General features: G+C 45.7%; 1 protein-coding gene across 4 annotated transcripts in view; it reads right to left on the bottom strand.

Annotated features, from left to right (window-relative positions):
• Positions 1 to 19,245, bottom strand: part of CACNG2 (calcium voltage-gated channel auxiliary subunit gamma 2) — a 53,636-nt gene that overhangs the window by 33,052 nt on the left and 1,339 nt on the right. The window contains exons 1-2 of one of the 4 annotated variants that reach the window (XM_053977583.1): positions 18,446 to 18,914; positions 17,758 to 17,903 (exon numbers count right to left, since the gene is read on the bottom strand). The exons of 1 other annotated variant lie outside the window; for it this stretch is intronic. In XM_053977583.1, the coding sequence (XP_053833558.1) occupies positions 17,758 to 17,899 (142 nt within the window). In that variant the 5' untranslated portion in view covers positions 17,900 to 17,903; positions 18,446 to 18,914. Of the gene's footprint in view, positions 1 to 17,757; positions 18,915 to 19,245 lie in introns of those variants that run through there. 2 more of the 4 variants (XM_053977581.1, XM_053977580.1) reach the window with 2 other exon arrangements.

The raw sequence follows: 19,245 nt of genomic DNA, 5'->3' as shown, positions 1-19,245 counted from the left end.
TGGATACATTTTCATGTCTTGCTTTTGCAATAGGAAAACACACCTGAAAGTTTCTCCAGGTGAGTTACAACTGATATAGAAAGCCTAAGGAGAAAGCTGGGATCCAACAAGACATGGGAAAACATACCCAGAGTGTCTGTTGTTGCTATTAAACACCATCTGTCATGGACCTATGCAGGAATTCAGTATTGGGTTCTTCCATCACAAAGGCTAAATGAAATAATCTGCATCTTAGCCTCACATGCATCATTGCTGAACATAAGAATTAGTAGTTCATGCTCACTTTTAGTAGCCGTGGATTGGACCCAATATGTCAACTCCATGCCTTATTTTCCTGACACTGCCCAAGACTTAAACAGCATGGATTTTATTTTTCTTTTTCTCCCTTGCTGTTTTCTTCTCACTCAAAGCATTGTAGAAATGGTTTGTTTTTTTAATAAAATATTTTTGTGTGCCAAGTAAGCCTGCAACTGCAGCAAGAACAATACCTCAATGTTCTCTCTCTCCCCTTTGGTTCTAACAACCTCTGAGTATCAATCGAGCATTGCTTTGCAGAGAAAAAAAAAAAGATAATAATGAATGACATAAAATATCTCTGCTGAGGAAAATATGAGCTTAATTTCAGTTTCAGAGGGAATTACTTTTTTCCTGGCTCACTCACTGACTCTAATAGAAGACCAGAAAGATCTGATGTGACTCCAGCAGAGACCTCCTATGTTCAAAGGATCTGGGAGCTTGCAAGAAGTATTGTAGAGTTTGAATTGGCTCTAATATGTTACTGATTGCTATCTGTGATGTTTCCCTGGAGCTTTAGAGAACATCTGTGTACTTCACACTTGAAAACAGTCAATATCCTTCCATGGTGTGATAGGCAGTGGGGCCAGGTAAACAGCACTTTGGAAGGAAGGCGGAGTGATCTGATAGGGACTTATGGCTTGGTGAAAAGTGAGTTCAGCTCTGCTGCAGTCTTTGTGCACACTTGGCTAACCACTTAACCTTCCCATGTCTGAAATTTTCCACAAATAGAATGGTCATGGGAGCATTTTCTTGTGCTCCAGAGACGCTGGGTGATGGAAAGCATCAGTGGGTGAAAAACCATGCACTACCAGAATGGCTTCTATTGCTTTGAGCAGAGGACAGCAATCGCATGCATAGAAAGGACAAGTTGAAACCTCACTCAGCAGCATTGGTTTTGCTGCTGAAAACTGGGACCTTGCCTTCAGTAATTTATCTGTTAGCCTTTGTTTACCTGACCAGTGATGGCACTAGTGGGTTTGGAATGTCATCTTGATTGGCACCAGTAAAACTTTCATACCATGATCTGCCACTCTCTGTTCTAGAGGGGCCATGTGTGTCATGGAAAATAAATTTATTTTGAGGGGTTTAAAAATGTTATCGAGACCATTCTTACATTCCTTTTCTGCAAAAGTAAGCATCAGTTACTACTCAACTAACCACACAGACCTCACAGGAGGCCATAATGGTCCTTTAAAAATCATAAAATAGTCTTTCTATGCATAAAAATGTCAACATTTTAAACTCATGCCATTCAAAGTGACTCTGGAGGGAAGCTGTGGATTTCCAGCTTTCTCAGTGATGTCTGAAGCAGGATGGTTTTTGTGGGAGTTAAAGGTGGTTTTGCACTGCATTTGTATTTTTCTGATCACCAGACCAGAAGAGATTGGCTTAGTCTCTGATACAAGCTGGAGTACCTCAAGGCTGTTGTAACATACACCTGACCAAATCCTAACTGAAAACAAGAGACCACTGTAGCAGGGGATTCCTGGAATGTGATGTCTTGTATTTTTCATCCTTTGGCCACATCCCCTCACTGAGGGAAAACTTATGCATTTCTTGGCTATGTGGGAGTTCCCAATAATAGGAATTTAAACCACCAATGTGCAACAATGTTAGCAAAGGGCAGAATCTGACTCCATGGAGTCAGGCAGCAACAGAATTAACTGAAATAGCATGATGCTTTCTGTCTGAAAAAAAGGAAACCATTGCCTCAAGACTAGATCTTATTCATTTTGGACCTTGGGCAGGTGTTGTTTTGGAAGGCAAAATCACAAATGTCACAGTGTCTGCTTAAACTAATAAATGAGGAAAATGCACATTTTCCAGGGAAGAGATACTTCAGCCATGAGAAGTAGCTTTAACACAATAGAAGGCTACATAGCACACCCTTCTCATCATTCCCCTGATGCACTCCAACTGGGCTCCCAATGAGTTCAAGAGATGGTATCTGAAGAACCGAGGATGACCTCGAAAAAACCTGTGTGACACAGCAATACCTGATAGAACTAGTGCAAAATCCCCATGATAACCTAGCATGACCCACAAGACTGACCCTGTGACAACATCTGATTTATGGCAAATGACATGGGTTTAATCACTCACTGGAGAATGCTGAATGACGCAGCACAGCGTTGCTCACTGTGGCTCTACTGAACTGGCACGCTCCAATTGGCTTTGGGAACACACCCATTGGGTGATTCATACAATTAAAGAGCTGCCAATCCTCCCAACACTAATGAAATGCATCTCTATTTTACTGGTAGCACTTTCTAGCAACCCATTTAGGCTTTTCTGCTGCTCTCATCACCCTAAGGTATGAGCACATCACAATTGATAGACAGATGGTTTACAGTTGAGGTTAAAAGTAAAACCTGGTTCCAAATAGGATGGAATTGAATAATTCATGAGTTTTTAAGCAGAGTACAAATATACAGTCAGATCATTAATTGCTATACTGACTTAGCATGGGTTGGATGAGGTACCCCCACCTTGGGAGGGGGACACATTAACATTAATCTAGGAATGCTAAGAACTGTGTGTTCTAAGTAAACCAGCGTTACAAAATTGTTGTAGTGTATAAACTATATCTCAAATGCGGTTTGAGATTTCCTGCAGACTGTGAGAAAGACACTGTGGTTCTTCTCCACTGGAAGGAAAAATAAAGATATCTTCAAGGTGCACAGCAAGCTGCCTAGTAAGATCACTGATGTATGAGCATACATCAGCCAGAGCAGGTGCATAGGGGTCAGTCCTCAAATTCATTCCAGTTAATTCAGCCCATTTAATAGCACAAAACAACAAATAATTTTGCTAACATTCCATCCAAAGACATTCCCTATATAGGGGAAGTCCTGGATGACATTAATAAAGGGACATATAGACTCTGCTTAAGACTCTTTTCTCTTCCTCTGTCATTCTGGACCAAGTATGACCCAGACATGCTGGAAGATTTAATCTATCTAGGACAGCCAGTAGAGTCTGTCATAAACTAAACTAGTTCAATAGTATTCTCTCAAACCTTACAACAGACCTAAATTTCCTATTAGAGCCTCAGTTTCCCTTACTTCCTTTGGTTTAACACCCATGAGGATCCAGCTCACTTCCTTCCCTTCATGGAAATTAAATCTTCCCTTGCCATAGGGTCTATGCTGATTCCCCACTCATTTTTGCTGCTGTACAATTAAAAAACCATATTCTCCCTCATTCACTCTCCCCATCCTCCTAATCTAATGCCCTGGTGTTATCCTGATAACAGCATGAAGAGATGTGAACTGATCTGCCTTCCATCTTGTCATCTTCTCTCACATATCCGACCCAGTTCCCAGGGTCTGATTTTGTACAACTATGAACATTTAGTCTTGAAAATTGATCACTGGCCCAGAGGCTAGATGTTTGTTACCCAGAAAAAAAAAGATGACATTACAGTTATTTTAGGTCTTGAAAAGGGCAGGAAGTCCTACTACATTAGCAGTGAAAGGATCAAGAGTGGCTCAAGAGGGTCTTGGCAGGTTCAAAAAGTCACAATGTTTGAAAGCATAGTCCACATTTGATCACCTATCAACAATTTATCAATAGCGCAGTGATTAAAAACAAAGTTCTTTCACTTCATTAAACACATTCAGTGCCGTTTGCTCTACATTCCAAATGGCTGAACTGATGTTCCAGTGCAGCCTATTTTTAGTCTTTCTGATTAGTTCATTATTTAGGAAAAGCTACTGACTGTGTATCTGTTGCAGAGATCTAATTCTTCATGTGGATCCCAAGGAAGAGAAGAGCTTCATACAGGTCTTAAGAATTTATTTGAATGTGGGTTTGACCACTGTCCCTGCTGTGGTGCAGCTCAGTGAAGTGATGAGCATGGAGCTTTCCTCTCCTTGAGTATTTTCCTTCATTTTTGTTACAGGAAGAAGCCCTGTAATACATTATACTTTTTTTTTTTTTTTTTTTTCCCTGAGAAAACGAAGATGTAGATTGACAAAACTAGCAGTCTCAGTGAGAATTAAACAAGATACTCAAAATAAGTGATCTCTTGGGTGTCTGAGTAAATCACCACCTCCAGATCAGATTTTATTTATTTTGAGGACAAACTATTTCTTTGCTGGTAAATCCTGCAGTTTTGTCATGAATCCAATGAATTTTTCTCTGGTAAGTGATAACCCTAGAGACAGAAGTGGCCGTGTATCCCCAGGGCAGACACCACATGGGCAAAAGCATTCCAGCATTGCCTCTTCAGCAAGCTTCAGCCCTCATGTGAAAGGACAGGATCTGCAGGTCACATGGAGATTAGTCTCTGTGTCCTTCAGCCCTGCCTGCTAAAACTGCAAAGGAGAAATCCAGCTGTGATGGCATCTTCTGGCTCACGATTTCTGAAGCACTTGCACACATGTCTGGGCCAAGCTCCATTTCAGAACCCCAAATAACACAATGCACCTCCCATAGGAAGAGAATGAGATAAGATCATTCATTTCTTTCAGACCACCTGTGGTTACCAAGCATGGAGGAAAACCTCTCCAGTCACTTAGGCATGACTCTTTGGGGATACCGGAATTCGATTTGGACTGAGAACTGAGAGAGGCTCTTAGTACAAGCCCCCATGGCATAGTGGAATGTGACCTTGCATGGGTTTTGGAATCTGCACACCTGAATAAGAACTGCATCCTGACAGCTCTCAGATGCACAGCTAATTTGCCTGTGAAGGGCACCATGCTTGAGTAGCCATTAGAACTTGAAATAGCTAAGCTAGCTTGCTTAGAGTTATTTGGGAATCTCCTCCTGGCACTGCCTGGTGCTGGACAGACGGGGCCTGTTCTGCATTCTGCTCTGCCTGGAGAAGGAGATGAAGTCAGTTCCAGGCGTAATACCCTCTTAGTGATGTCAAAAGCAACAACACAGAAACAAGTTGTACACTTTTGCTGTCTTCTGCTTTGCTGCCTTTCATATGTCATTTGTCATCTTAGAGTGTCACTTCTTTGATGTAGGGACAACAGTTTTGTGTATGCACAGTGTCTAGCATAAAGGTGTTTCCACCCTATGTGAAGCATTTTTTGTGCAGCTGCAATGGCACAATGGCAAGAAAATGTAAAATTCTCAGAAAATCTCCACCAAAGAACAGCAGCAGGAGAGGAGCATTAAGTGTTGTTTCCTCTGCTTTACCAAAGATAATCTAGCCAAGCCATGGATTCTTTGCCATGAAAACTGTACCCAAAGACTCCAGAAGGAGAACAAATCCATGTGCTTCCAGCTATGACACCAGCAGAGAGCCTCAATATATGAGGTGGCCATGCCCGCCTTTCTTGCCATCACCAAGTCAAGTCTAAATTTCACGCTCCAACTAGTTTGCTTCTTCTTTCCTTTTTCAAACTTTACTGCACGGAGCCAAAACCACTGGTCACACTTTCCAAATTGCTGGAGGTCCAAGACTGGTTAGTCTATGTGATTAATCCTGCCCAGTCTTTCTATGTCTGACCCCTTCTTTCTCCCATGGACCAGGGCTGGAAGGAGCGAGAGGGAACATTGTTAGTGGTGGTAGATGTTGGCATCAGCAGGTGAAAATCCATCCCATTCCACATTTCAGAGAAGATGGATGAGGAGGTGTGTCTCTCCATCCATCAGCTCCAGCTGATACTCCTTCTTCTCTCAGCAAATCAAACCTCTCCTACCTCTGAGCCCCAAGATTTCTTCTGACTCATCTTCCTCTTTCAGACCATGTATCTCAATTATCTCCTTCCAGCACTCACACTGCATTCCTAGTACCACCTTCCCTTGTCATGCTGTGGCCAAGTCCTGAGTCCTCTCTTGCCTAATGTTTCCTTCTGGCCAGCAGTGCTTCCCAGCTGTCACAGACCCTTCCAGCCCCAAATGTCCCTCAATTTCCAGCATGAAGAGATGCTTTCCTCCACAGCTGAGTCAGTTTATTCCCAGAAACAACCTACCCCTTCAGTCTCTGCAGAAGAATAAAAGTCCTCCCTGGTCCTGGTGCCTTTATATTGTCACAATGCTCTTTCTCACAGTCTTGCTTTGCTCTGAATGCTTTCGCCCTCACTGTTCCTGTAAATGTGGGCCAAGCTGTAATGATGCAGCACACAGAAAAACACCTTTCTCCTGTGATCTTAGACAGCCCCTGGAATTAATTCCTGGAAAGTCATTCTTGGCCATTCTGAGTTATGCTTTCCTGTGAACAGATGGACAAAGTGATGGATGAAGAGAGGAAGAACGGAACAATGACTGAGAAAGAGTTGTGCAATGATTAGGTGCTCACCCAAAATTTAGAAAAATTGTCAGTCCCATGCATTTTCCTGTGCTGTGCTGCTGTTTGCATTGGAGTTCACTCAGCAGAGTAGACATATTATTTTCTGTTTTGCTCCCTTTCCCAACAGCAAAGCAGCTACACTGCTCTGCTCTACTCTTGGCAGTTGTTCCCTTTGAGGCTATTGAGTACAGTTCCAATGGAATGCTCAGCTAAAGGACACTGTGCAATGTTGAGCTCCAATTATCTCCAGCAGCAAGCCTTTTCACAGCTGCTCTGTTGCCCCAAACCCTTGCACTTCATGAGAGACCCTATCATCCTCCCAGGCTTCTTCCCAAATTTCCTATTGAACTTTTTTGGGGTATATTCTCTTCCTTGAAAGAATTACATGGCTCCTACTTTTGGAGACACATGGGCAGCAGGAGAGATTAAAACAACTCCATGTCTGGAAGACTTAGAGGTCTAGCCCATTGTGCAACCCCCCCAAGCCTGGAAGATATGAAGGAACCAAAGTTTGGTTATTTCTTTAGGGAGCAGCTACATGTCTCCACTTCTGTTATTTCACAGGTCAACCTACAATTTCTCTCTGTGCTTTATACACTGAGATCATAGGGCTCCAGGCAGGCATTTTGAGGAATATCTGGGACAGAAGCTTCTACACCAAACTGTAGCATCCCCCATACCAAAAGCATGCGCTGCAATAGTGCTCAGAAGCAATTGGAGGGGAAAGGACCTGGAGATAGCTATTCCTGGACCTTTCCTCACTCCTGCCCAACTGTACTTCCACAGTACATTGGAGATCTTAGTCTCTCACTCAGTTGTTTCCACTGGACACTGGCCCCTCTTACTGTCCCCAAAATACACTAAACAAGCTCTTCACCCTGCTTACAATGATCCTACTGTCTGTGGCCAATTAGGAATTCCCAAACACAGGGAAACCATCCATCCTGTGGTAGTGAAAAATCAGTAAAACTTCATAGTGTCTCCAACCTATTCCCTGTACTTTTTGTCTCTGAATATTTGATTTCCATCTCCCTCCCCGCTGCCTTCAGGCAGGATGACATTCTTTTCTGCTCAAGTCCTTTCAGGCGCTACTGATTTTGAAGCTCCCCAATTACAACCACTTTTCTTGCGATGGTGACACCTTAAGAGACAACAGCAGCTGCCTATAAAGGGCCTCTGCCATCTGTTTCCTCTGCCACTTCTTTGAGACAGATCTAGTTATATACAGAAAAATATTTATCACAGTTCATTCACTCCTCACTCAAAAATGAGCAAGAGAAAAATGCTTTCTTTCATGGTTCTGCCACTGCCCTTCAAAAACCCATGACCCTCAGCCTAAGGAAAAGGACAATGCTTGCATCTAAAACAAAGCAACAGAAATTCTTGGTGATCAGTCCCTTGAGATCCTGTACTCTGAGGGCAATTCTGGGGGGCATCTACATTTGGGAATGGCTCCTCATGGCTGTCTGAAAGGCAAAAGTCAAAATCAAACCACTTCATCTCAACCACCAATCTTTCATACCAATCATATCTGAAAGAAAATGCATGCGTGCACATGTGCACAAGTGCGCATTTGAACAGACTTAGTTGTGAGTCCTTTTCCACCACCTCTCCAAAGAGGCTGAATGGGATGGGATCAAGGGGTCTCATTCCTACCCAGGACTCTGGGCTAGAAATGTAAAGGGAAGAGCAGAAATGTCATCAGGGGTTAGGACTGTGGGAGAAAAATGCAGACATGGGAGATGATGTGGAGAAAAAGGGAAGAGAAGAAGAAACAGTGAATTCTGAAGAAGAATGATGAAGAGAGTGAAGAAAAATGAAAACCAAGGGTGAAAAAAAAATTGAACTAAGAAAGAGAAATATTATGCAACATCCTTAGGAGGAGATAAAGCTCCAGGAACAGGTTCTCAGAAATTTATTGTTTACAATGCACAGGTCACAGTAAGGTTGCAAAAGTCAGCAAGTAGGGTTGGATGAAAAGTCATTTGATTCACAGTGATCTGTGATACTGAATAAACACAACCATAAACCTGGGAAATATTCAGTGTTCAAGCATGATCCATCTCACTGCAGCTACACTGGTGATATAAACAAGACCTGAAGAAAGAGAGAAGTTCCCCGAGTGATAGCAAATTTAAGAATGAAATGTTGTTATGAAGGAGTGGGAGGAGAAAAATAAAACCAGCACTAAAAAAAAAAAATCATGTTCAGAAGGAGAATGAAAACTGAGAAATAGGAAGAGAAAAATCAGAAAGGGATAGAAAATCCAAGGAACGGAGGTGGATAGTGTTATTCTTTATTTGACAGAATGTATTCTTTATACAACAAGCTAAATCAGAAATTTATAGGTGTTTGCTTCTAGCAAAAACACACATCAGAAAAATCCCTACCCATGAATAGGATGACATTGCATTCTCAAGTTTTTGTATACCATCCTTATTTTCTGTTTTTCACAGCTAGAAGATAGGAGTATAGGCTCTGGGGGAATAGGAAGTGCAGGATAAAGTCCATATGCTTCTCTGGGGAGTCATAGATTTGACAGGAAGCTAGTATAAATACTTTAGTCACCTGTGCTACAGAAACAGAAGTGGATTTCACCTGTCCTGCCTGGCTTGGTATGAAAACTCTGATTGAGTAGTTTGGAATTTTATGGGAGAGCTTTTCTGTAACACAAGGAGAATAAATGGGTCTGGGAGACAGAAAGCTGTCAATTAAAAAGAGATTCAGATAAAGATAGAAATGCAGAAAGAAGAGAAAGAGAAACATGAATACCAGCAAGTTCATGGTTACCTCTGCCACTTTACACACTCACCCATCCAAGGTGAGGAATCTGTATGAGAATTTTTGCCCCACAGGAAGAGCAGCCAACTTGAATTTTCCTAATGAGCATGAAAGATGATGAAAATGGGAATAGTTAAAAAAGGAACTGCTGGACTTGGTGAACAGCTGGCATAAATAAATGCAGAATCTCATTACCTTTAGGGCTGTCACACCCACTCACACTAGAAGTGAATTTAGCCCCTGGTTTGTTGGGTACGTCACTGGCGGAGCGGGGACACGCATTGACCTTGGGGGCATGGATGTTTAAAGCACGCACAGCCCTTCCTCAGCCTCACTCTCCCCTTGCTTACACAGGCAGCGTAAGCAGCATGGCTCCATCCAAGTCACCGAGGTTACATCAGAGCAACGAGGGGAGAATTGGGCCTCCATCTCTTGTGCATAGAAACACTACAGTATTGCACGTCATCAGATGCCAGTGCAGTAATCATTTCCACAGATACAAGAGGAAAGAGACAACCCTGTTTCTAATTTAGTTGTGATAGCATCAAAGAGACCCAAAGCTTATTGCTTTCTGGGAAGCAGGGACTTCAACAATAATAATTCTTTGCACATATATAGCACCTTCATTGCCAACTACTTACTTTATACCCTGGGGTGTGAAGAAAAAGGACTCCACTTAATTCCATGTGCTCTTAATTGCTCTCTATCCCAGATCCTTCCTAGCAAAATATGATAGAAATACCTAAACTCACTGTTAATTTGTCAAATTAGGGCAGTCATTGACACCAGCAGAAATGCAGGCCTAATTTGCATCTTACATTGCAACTGCACAGCATAGCATCTAGAAACAAAAGAAATGCCAGACTAAGTAAATCTGAGCTCTGTTTAATCCCTGACAAAATGTTTCAGGAAGAGGCAAGAACCACATGGCACTCAGATAGGGGATAGACTGCCCTTGTGAAATGTTATCCTAGTTTTTATGGCGACTGGCTTAATTGCTGAATTACAAAACACCCAAAATGCTGTTCACATCCATTAGGAGGATGCTTAATTTTCGTGAACTCTGTCGTAAATGCCCACTTGCTTGCTAAATGTTGTTAAAATCTTGGCCATGAGAGCTCCAGTGGCAGTGAGCTCCACAGCCCTGATATGCATCAAATGAGAAAGCTTTAACTGGGTCTCCTGTGACTCATGTCAGGTCCTCTTGTCTGTGTGTTACAAAATGGGGAAATCAAGAGCTACTGATCCACCTTCTCTAGCCCATTCATTATTCAACACAATCCAATCACTTTCCCTCTCATTCACCTCCTTTTCCAGGCAAACATGCCTAGCCTTCATACACAGTCTTTCCTACTCTTCCTTGTCCCTGTCCCCCTTTTATGAAACCTATTCTGACTTTGCAACACCCCACCCTTGGATGGCCCTTTCTTCTGCACTTTCTGCTGTCCCCTTTGCTTTACTCCTTATGCTTGGGGACTTGCTGGTGGTGGGTTTTCTGTCTGCAGACGTGCTGCAATAGACCATTAACAGCAGTGTCCCTGTTTCTGGCACCCAGTGAGTCACCACGGTTCATGTAGAATCCTGCGTGGTACACAGTCCCCCTTTTCTCACCAGCCAGTGACACCTTCTGCCCCTCCTCACTGAGGTTCATTCAGGCAAGCATGGGGCTTGGAGCCCCCAGCCCCATTCATCTCCCCACCTTAGGTATTCCTGAGAATCTCAGAGAAAATCATTCCCCTGAAAACAGTACAAAAAGGATGACTGCTCGCTGAGACTCTTCTCCCCGACAACCAGAGATCCCTCACTGTAGTGCACAACTGCCCCAGAGTTATGGCTTGAAAGACCCTTATTTTCCATTTGGATCGTGGCCTGATCCATGTCTGAGGGTTGCCAGGGAGGGCATTTAGGGCTGCCATGAGCTCCTTCCAGCCCAGTTGCTGGCTGCACGCAGATGAGCCAACTCATCAGCTGAGCTGCCAGTGAGCCCTCCGGCCATGGGAGGTTGGAGGGAGCAAAGTGGAGGGAGGTTGGCTTGACCACAGGCAGAGGGAGCAGAGGGAGGGGCTCAGGTCTCAATCCCCTCAGAGGTAGCTGGGCTGCTAGTAAGAGGAGACAGTGACAGCAACTGGTGTCATACACTGCTTTGAGGAGGGGGCACTGGCTGGAGAAAGAGGTTGGAAAAGTGTTTATTTAGAGCACACAGGCAGCACAGCTCCAAAAGAATGGGGTCCTTTTGCTGGAGGGAATGACTACATGTAAAATGGGGTAAAGACGGGAAAATGATGGCAGGGAGAAGAGGAAAGAGGATAGAGAAATGCGACAGCAGGAGCAAAGGGGACAGAGAAGAGCAAGGACAAGATAACAGAGAAAAGAGCAAGGGGGATGGGCCTCAGAGAACTTGGAGACAAACAGGAAAATAATGAAGAAGAAGATGCTTTTGAGAGAAAGCACAGGAGAGACAAAAAGATGAAAGGGAAAAATAAAGAGGAAAAACAGGGGAGGGAAACGAGAACAAATTAAAATGGAGATGGATAGAATGAGTCAAAGATGGAGGGTGAGGAGAAAGCTGGGGTTATATAGGCAAGGGAAAAATAACTTTTAGGTGTATTGTATTTACATTACATTCTGCATATGCCTAACCAGTGGCTGCCTAACTGGGTGGCTGCTGCCTTGGATTGGGGGCTGAGCAGGGAGGACATGAAGCAGGAACCCTGCTGTAACCCATTTCTCCGGCAGCAGCCCCCTTCTCTCCTTGAGAGCCCCCTGCAAGGGGGAAGGTTTTGTGCCCGTGAAAGGAAGGCAGCAGCACATCCCCTGACAACGAGTGCGATATGGAAGGGAGAAGCAGCGCAGAATGGAGCAGCGAGGGCTCCCCCTGGGATAAACTGGGTATGCTTGATTGGGAATCTGCTCTTAAAACAGGGGCAGGGGGCAGAGCCATCTGAGAGCCTGAAATGTTCCCTGCTCCCCCCGGCAACCGCCTCGCTACTGCTTTTAAATTAAATAAATATGGAGATTCTGCTGTCAAACCTCAGTGGTTCTCCTCCCCCAAAACTCTTGCTTAGATCATACCAAATTGTAACCAAGTGAGACGGGGGCTCAGAGGGCTGCATGGGGAAAGGGATGGGTTAAAAGGGAAACATTAGATAGGAATAGCTCCTGGTCTCCCTGGCAAAGAGACATTTGTTCTATCTCTGTGTAATTTCTTTATACATTACTGCTGCCACACTGAACCTCCATGTCCCTCCCACTGCATTTCACTCTCACTCTTTTCAGCAAGGCAATTTCTGGTGCATTTCAGGACAGTATTAACCCATTCCTCTTTCTCTGTCAGCAGGAAGATTCATAATTTAAAAGCAATTTAAAAGTCTTTAGTAGCAACTCGCTAGTGAGGAACAGCATTTCCTTCTCAAATCTTACAAAGGAGCAGAGCTTGCAGGTCTCAACCCCTCAAATCCCTGCCTTCTCTGTGACTTCAATCAGGTGTGAATTTAAGCTGAGAGGAGAACAAAACCCACCCAAGTCTGGGATCCTGAGTAATTCTTCCTTGCCATCTGCCACCCCACTTTTAAAAATCTTTTGCCTTCTTTACCCAAGGCCTGTCCAGCTCTGAATCCTTTTTTTTCCCTAGCAGATGCAATGCCAGCAACAATCAGCTCTGTGCCTGGTCATTTCCTCCTGCTGCATCTCACGGCTGGGCTATGATGCTCCTGGTCCTGAACTGTGAAGACATGGAGACCCTGATTTAATCTACTGCTACACCCACTGAATTTTCAGATAAGGCCCTGGATTAGGTCAGCTAGGATGAAAGGAAAAGACCCTTTGTAGATTTGTGGATCCTTGTAAGTAGGATGGCAGGCAACTCTGTGAGCAAAACTAGGGACACTGACAGGAAACAACAGCTGAAAGAAATAAAATCATGAAAGGTAAGAGGGAAAACAGGGAAAAAAACCTACATATAAAATGGATGTGAAAGGAAAGAGGTGCACCAGGAACAAATAGCAGTGAGAGAAGGCAGTGAGAGGAAGCAACGCAGCACCAGAATCGTCTGGCAGAAGCTTGTCCACTGCCTGTGCCCTGCCTCACTTTGCTGTCAGCTTTTCATTTTTGCAAACACTGAATCTGCACTTAGCTCTCATGCACTGTTCAGATATAACAAGCTGGAAAGGGAACATATCAGCTCATTAATTCTCCTTGGGAAGGGTCTCTAGGCAGGAATTATTTTCTCCACCAACATCCATTCAATTACTTGCCTTCACACCAGTCAGATCTACGGGGATGTCTAACCCCATGTGCATCACTCATGCCTGCCTGCCCTGGACTCTTCTCTCCTGCCTTCTCAGTACAAAAGCCTCCCAGACCTATCAGTTTCTTAATAATAATGACAACATGACAAAACCAATAACCTACAGATACAAAATACATTTCATTTGCTTGCTTCCTAAGACCCTGATAAAGCATCGTCCCTCACTTTTTGAGATCCTGTAGGAGATCTACAGGAGCTAATGAAAGAATTAGACAAGGCATCACTCATAATAAAAGTGGTTTTAAAACATTCAGTGCCGAGAAGGAATTAGGCTGGAATATCTGCAGCCATTTCGAAGTTGTAAAAGGTGCAGCATCCATGTGGGGCATGAGCTTGCAGATCTCAATTGTTCAGTGTTCGTATGTGTTTTGTGCCTATACAGCTAAAGGGCTGAGAAAAACCATTTTTCTTGAAGGGCGGAGACTTTTGAATGGTCCAGAGACATATTTGGGCAACCCCAAAGTCTGAGAGAGAATCATCTGGAAGGAGATTAGGGAAAAAATCATGAAAAAGATCATGAAAGCATGATCTGTAGTAATGTGAACTGACACCACCTGTCTGCTTGAGTCCCACCACGGAGCAGGGGCTCACTGTAGGACACAAGAAAAGGGGGAAAGAAATCCCAGTAGAGGAGGAACTTCCCAAATTACACTCTTCTTTGAAGTAATACAAAGACCTGAAAGTGTTGACTGAAGGTCCATTGTAGGGAATAGAATGACTGAAGAGAGGGAAACCCAACAATTGAAAACCTGGGGACCAAATTCTCCAAGAGGAGCTTGCAATTCTGACAACAATGTATCTGTGCACATCCATTTTTGCTACTGGATCTCTTGGCCAAGAAGAAAAAAAGACAATTTAGTATGATAACTTGAACATGAGGTGTCCACCATCTCTGGCAGTCTACAGTGTTGCCTAATGCCAGCGCTCCTCCACGTTTCCAGAAATGAAGGCAACATTATCAGAGGCTTCCTACCAGTAGCAGATGGCAGTTTGAACTCCTTCTTTGATTATTTTCTTGTTACAAAGCCTCCTGCCCTCCTCTTCACTACCTCCCCTCACCCTATAGACCTGCCCTGACATCTACCCAAGGGAGAAGAGTGTCTGCCTTGCATCCTTTATCAGGAGCCTCTGCCACACCATGGGCAGGCTGTGCACAGACCCAAGGTTTTTGTCCTTTTTACAGCTTCCTGGGACCAAGTTCTTCCCTCCATAAACCTACCCACTCTATGTATCATGGGGGAGAGGAGCCTTTGCTGCATCCTTCTCTCTCCTGTTCACCAGCAGGAAGCTTTCACCAGGGAGAGGGAATCAACCAGGGACACTGTTCTCATTCCTTTTGACAAGAAAGAAGATACCCCCCCCCAAGTTGATCAGACATGACAGTAAGAGCCCTGCCATCCAAGGGCTGGTGGGGGTATTTGGCTGGGCTGTCCTGGGACCAAGGGAGTGCCAGCCACCACCCCATTCAGGCTGTGGAGCTGCGGGAAGCCAAGCAGAGGCATCCCAGCAGTGGCAGTGCCAAACCTATGCTGTGCCACCTCACAAGGCAAATCCATGCTCAGGCCCTGCTCAGTGTGTGCCTATGAGGATGGTTTTGCCTTCTTCTGCTGAGATGCTCTTGCAACCGAGTCTTCATCCAAGTTTTAGTGCAACCTGTGCCCTCAGGCAAGGCACTCAGAGCTGGGCTCAGCTCCCCTGTGGTGCATTGCACCCTTCTACCCCATTTCCTGCTGCTGCCCAGCATACAGCGGCTGGGGGATTGGGTCAGCCCGACCCTCACATGTGTGGGGTGAGTGACAGCACCCTGCCAGGGCCATGCAGGTTGTACTCAGGGTGAATTTCATGCTGTTCATGCAGGGCTATGGTTTTAGCCCCACTGGCGAGCATCAGCAGGGAGGGCAGGGGACCTGGGCTGGCAGCACAACATTGCGGGGGCTGGGGGCACTTCAAAGCTTTTAATTGGAAGCATCGTGGCACATTCTTTTGCCATGCAAGCCACTTCTCAACAGTGCCTGTGGGGTCCTGTCAGATGTAAAGGAGAAGGAGCCCCAAGCTCCTCCAATCTGACAAACCTCACCCGCCCCTTCCTCCTCCCCCTCAGATCGCGTCCCTCTGGGTAAGTCTCTGTGGGCAAATAGACATGATCTGAATTCACTGCCTCTCCTGGCTGGGGTCCTCATACCTTCTATCTCAACCCCAGCCTCCCTCCACCCTCCAGCCTGGGGACATGGCTCAGGAAGGGAGTTCATCCCTGCAGCCTCTCTTCCCTGCATGGCTTTGCATTTGGCCTTTTTTTTTTTTTTTTTTTCCCTTCTCTCTCTCATTAATTTTTAATTAAGGAGATGTCTCCTTCCTCGGTTGTAATGAATATCTGTGTGAAAGGCTTTTCATTTTTTATTAATATATACCTCCATGTATTTATCTATTTGCAGGAAATCTGTGCGTGTGTGTGAGCAAGTGTGTTTAAAACATCCCCCATTAATTTACTGCTATTGATTTTCTGGCGTGGATACAGCATATAGTATTCAGCATAGAGCTCCTCTGCAGGATATGTTAAAAGGCAGCAGTTTGGGTTGACAAAGGGCACTAAATGCAGTATGCGTCAAATAGACCATCGCTCAATGAAGTCACTTAGCTATTCAAAACATGTCCAGCCATCACTCAACCATTTGCACCAAGAACGAAGCGGGGGGGAATTCACGCTTCTTCCTGGACACAACCATTTCCAAACAGCAGCTTTAGCTTTCTTTGTTGAGAGACATCAAAACATACAGAGTTTATTTCCCCCTTCCCCCTGCCTTCCATCTCCCAGTGCCGGGTTAAGAAAATAATTTCTATGGTACCCACTTGCCATTCTCTCCCAACAGGGAGCTCCAGGCACACCCAGCTTTGGTGGACACCGGCAGCACTGATCTTATCCCTGGATGTCCATGAACCTCTGGCAGCCCACCGTCCAGCTGAGAGCTGATTCACAAACAGGGCTTTCACAACGGGCTGTAATGCGCACTCCTGTTCTCTCACTCTCTCCTCACTACGTGTGTAACATAAACCATGCATTTACATCGGTTGCCCCTCTCTCTCCAGCACAGGCTGAAGACCACCTCCCCAGCCCACACGTACGCCAATAGCAGTACTCAGCAACACATATTTAAAAGTGAATCACTGGCCCCTCTTTTCTTTCCCTCTCCCTTTAGAATGTCTTATTCCAGAAGTTGGCTGCAGTGGTGTCTCTTCTGTCATCAGACATGTCACTGAGTTGCTGTTCAGTTTCACCACATCAGACTTCAGCTGATTTCTCCATTCAGAGACTTGTTTATTTTAAGTCTTTACTATAAACCTTATAAAAAAAATCCAAACCCCAAAACCAACCCCAAACCAAACCCACCTCCCAACAACAAACAAACTGGGGAAAAATTCCAGCCCCAAACCAAACCAGTCAGCGGCCAACTAGACCCCTCTGCATCCAGCCCAGTGAGATGTGATTGCCTACAGACATTACAAAATGCTCTCAACTCTGTTTGAGATGACTGGTATCATTCTGTATGAGACATTTTGGACATAACACGGTTGCTTCCTTTTCTCTCTTTTTCCTTCCTAAAGTGAACTAAATTGCATCCAAAGTGCTTTGCAATCACCTCCTCCCCACATTGCCCCTCACTCACAGTCTTGTCTTTGCAAATAAGCCATTTGCAAAGAGAGCAATTATTTCACTCTCTGGTTGAAGCCGGAGCACAGCAATAACACAGCATTTTGGCATTGCTTACCCAGGCAATACAAACAAGCTGAAGACAGGCACACTGCACAGTGCTTTTTGAAAGGATCTCTCGGTGGTTTTGTAACACACACACTATTCGAGTTGGAGGGAGGAAGTGAATTTTTGGAGAAGGTGGGAGCAGGGAGGGTGGGAAAGAAGAAGGAGAAGGGAACAGAGCAGTGAATGTTTTGCCTGTCTTCTTGCCTCTGTGCTCTGAGTAACTGAGCCCACCAGTCTCAATCCACTGCGAAAGGAATGAAGTGAGAAAATGGTGGAATGTGGAGGGATTTATTGGGGGAAGGAGGAAGAAATGTGGGTTGGTGGGAGAGGAAGGGGTGGGGGGGGGGGTGGAGGTCCAGAATCAAATACCTTCTAGGCAGCAGGTTCTCCATAATCCAGAATGGGTCATGACTTCCTCGTTCTTTTTGCTGGTTTCGTTCTCACTGACAGTTTTAGTCTTGCAAACCCCTCTGGAGTAAAGCCAGTAGTCGGTCCCCACAGCTATGGTCATCAGGCTGAAGGCAGCGAAAGCACCAACGGTGGTTAAAAGCATCTGAACACCTCTGTCAAAGAGCCCCATAATTCTTCATTATATAAATACCCAACCGCCTTCTGATTCTTGGGGTGTGTGTGTTTAATAAAATAAAAGAATAATAATTCCGACTAATAATATAATGGGTATAGAGAGAGAGATAGATATCAAAAAAGGGAGGTAAGAAAGCCCACGGAAAAGAGTGTAAATTAGAAAGACCACACGGGAAGAGGCTTGCCTTTTAAATCGGAAACGTTCTGGTTGAAATATAAAAAAAGAAAAAAGGAAAAAGAAAAAAAGAAGAGAGAAAAGAACCAAGAAAAAACAAACAAATAAAGAGAGAACCCCCCCCAAAATGAGACGCCTTAATCCCTTTTTCTAAAATTCTGGTCTCCAGTTTCCATATGTAATGGCTAATTTGGAGATGGCTTCCACAGTGAACAGGGGAGCAGCAGCAGCATCCTCAACACAATCTCTCATTATCTGGACCTAGACAGTTAGAGACTGTAAGAGCAGAGATGCAACCTTCAGTCTTCTTGCTTAGCTCTGCAGCCTGCGCCATGAAAATCCTTTTCCTTCCCAGTTATCTTCCTTGGGTTTTTATTTTTTTTTTCCCGGCAGCGGCAGTCGCTCCAATCCTCTCTCACTTTTTCTTGCTTGTTTCTCCTTCCTTTTGCTCGCTCCTATCACCAAGCCAGAGTGCCCAGTATACTGTAAGCCCTTGATTTCAGCTGAACAGGTGCCGAGGTCTTGCCTCCCATGGCTTTTCCGCACAGCCGCGGCGCTCGCTCCCGGCGGAGGTGGGCGAGGAGAGAGGGGGGCTCCTGGAAAGGGGGGGTTGGGGAGGGGGAGGAGGGGGACAGGCGCGGCGCCCCTCCCGGGCGGGGGGCGCGGAGCGAAGCCCGGCTGCGGCACCCCCTGCCCCGCGGCGGCCCCCGGCGACTCCCGGGCCCCGCTACTGCATCAAGCCGGCGGCGGCAGCGGCGTTGGCGGCGCGGCGCTGGACGGCTCCCCCGCGGCGGCGGCGGCGGCGGCGGCGGCGGCGGCGGTGGCGGTGTTGGTGTCGGCGCTGGCCGGCGGTGCTGCAGGACAGCTCCCTGGGCGGCGAGGCGGGCGGAGCGCTCCCGGGCCGCCGGTGCTGCAGGACAGCTCCCCGGGCGGCGGTGCGGGCGGAGCGCTCCGCGGCCCGCGGTGCTGAAGGACAGCTCCCTGCCCGCGCCGCCCGCCCTGCCCGCGCCGCCCGCGCCCCAGCATCCGCGGGCGGCAGCCTCCCTCCTCCTCCGCCCCGCTCCGCTCTGCGCGGGCAGGCACAGGCAGCAGGCAGG

The sequence above is a fragment of the Vidua macroura genome, chromosome 5 (genome assembly GCF_024509145.1).
Source record: "Vidua macroura isolate BioBank_ID:100142 chromosome 5, ASM2450914v1, whole genome shotgun sequence".
Taxonomy (NCBI): Eukaryota; Metazoa; Chordata; class Aves; order Passeriformes; family Viduidae; genus Vidua; species Vidua macroura.
The sequence above is the reverse complement of the archived record's forward strand: the minus strand, read 5'-3'. Positions and strand labels throughout refer to the sequence as shown.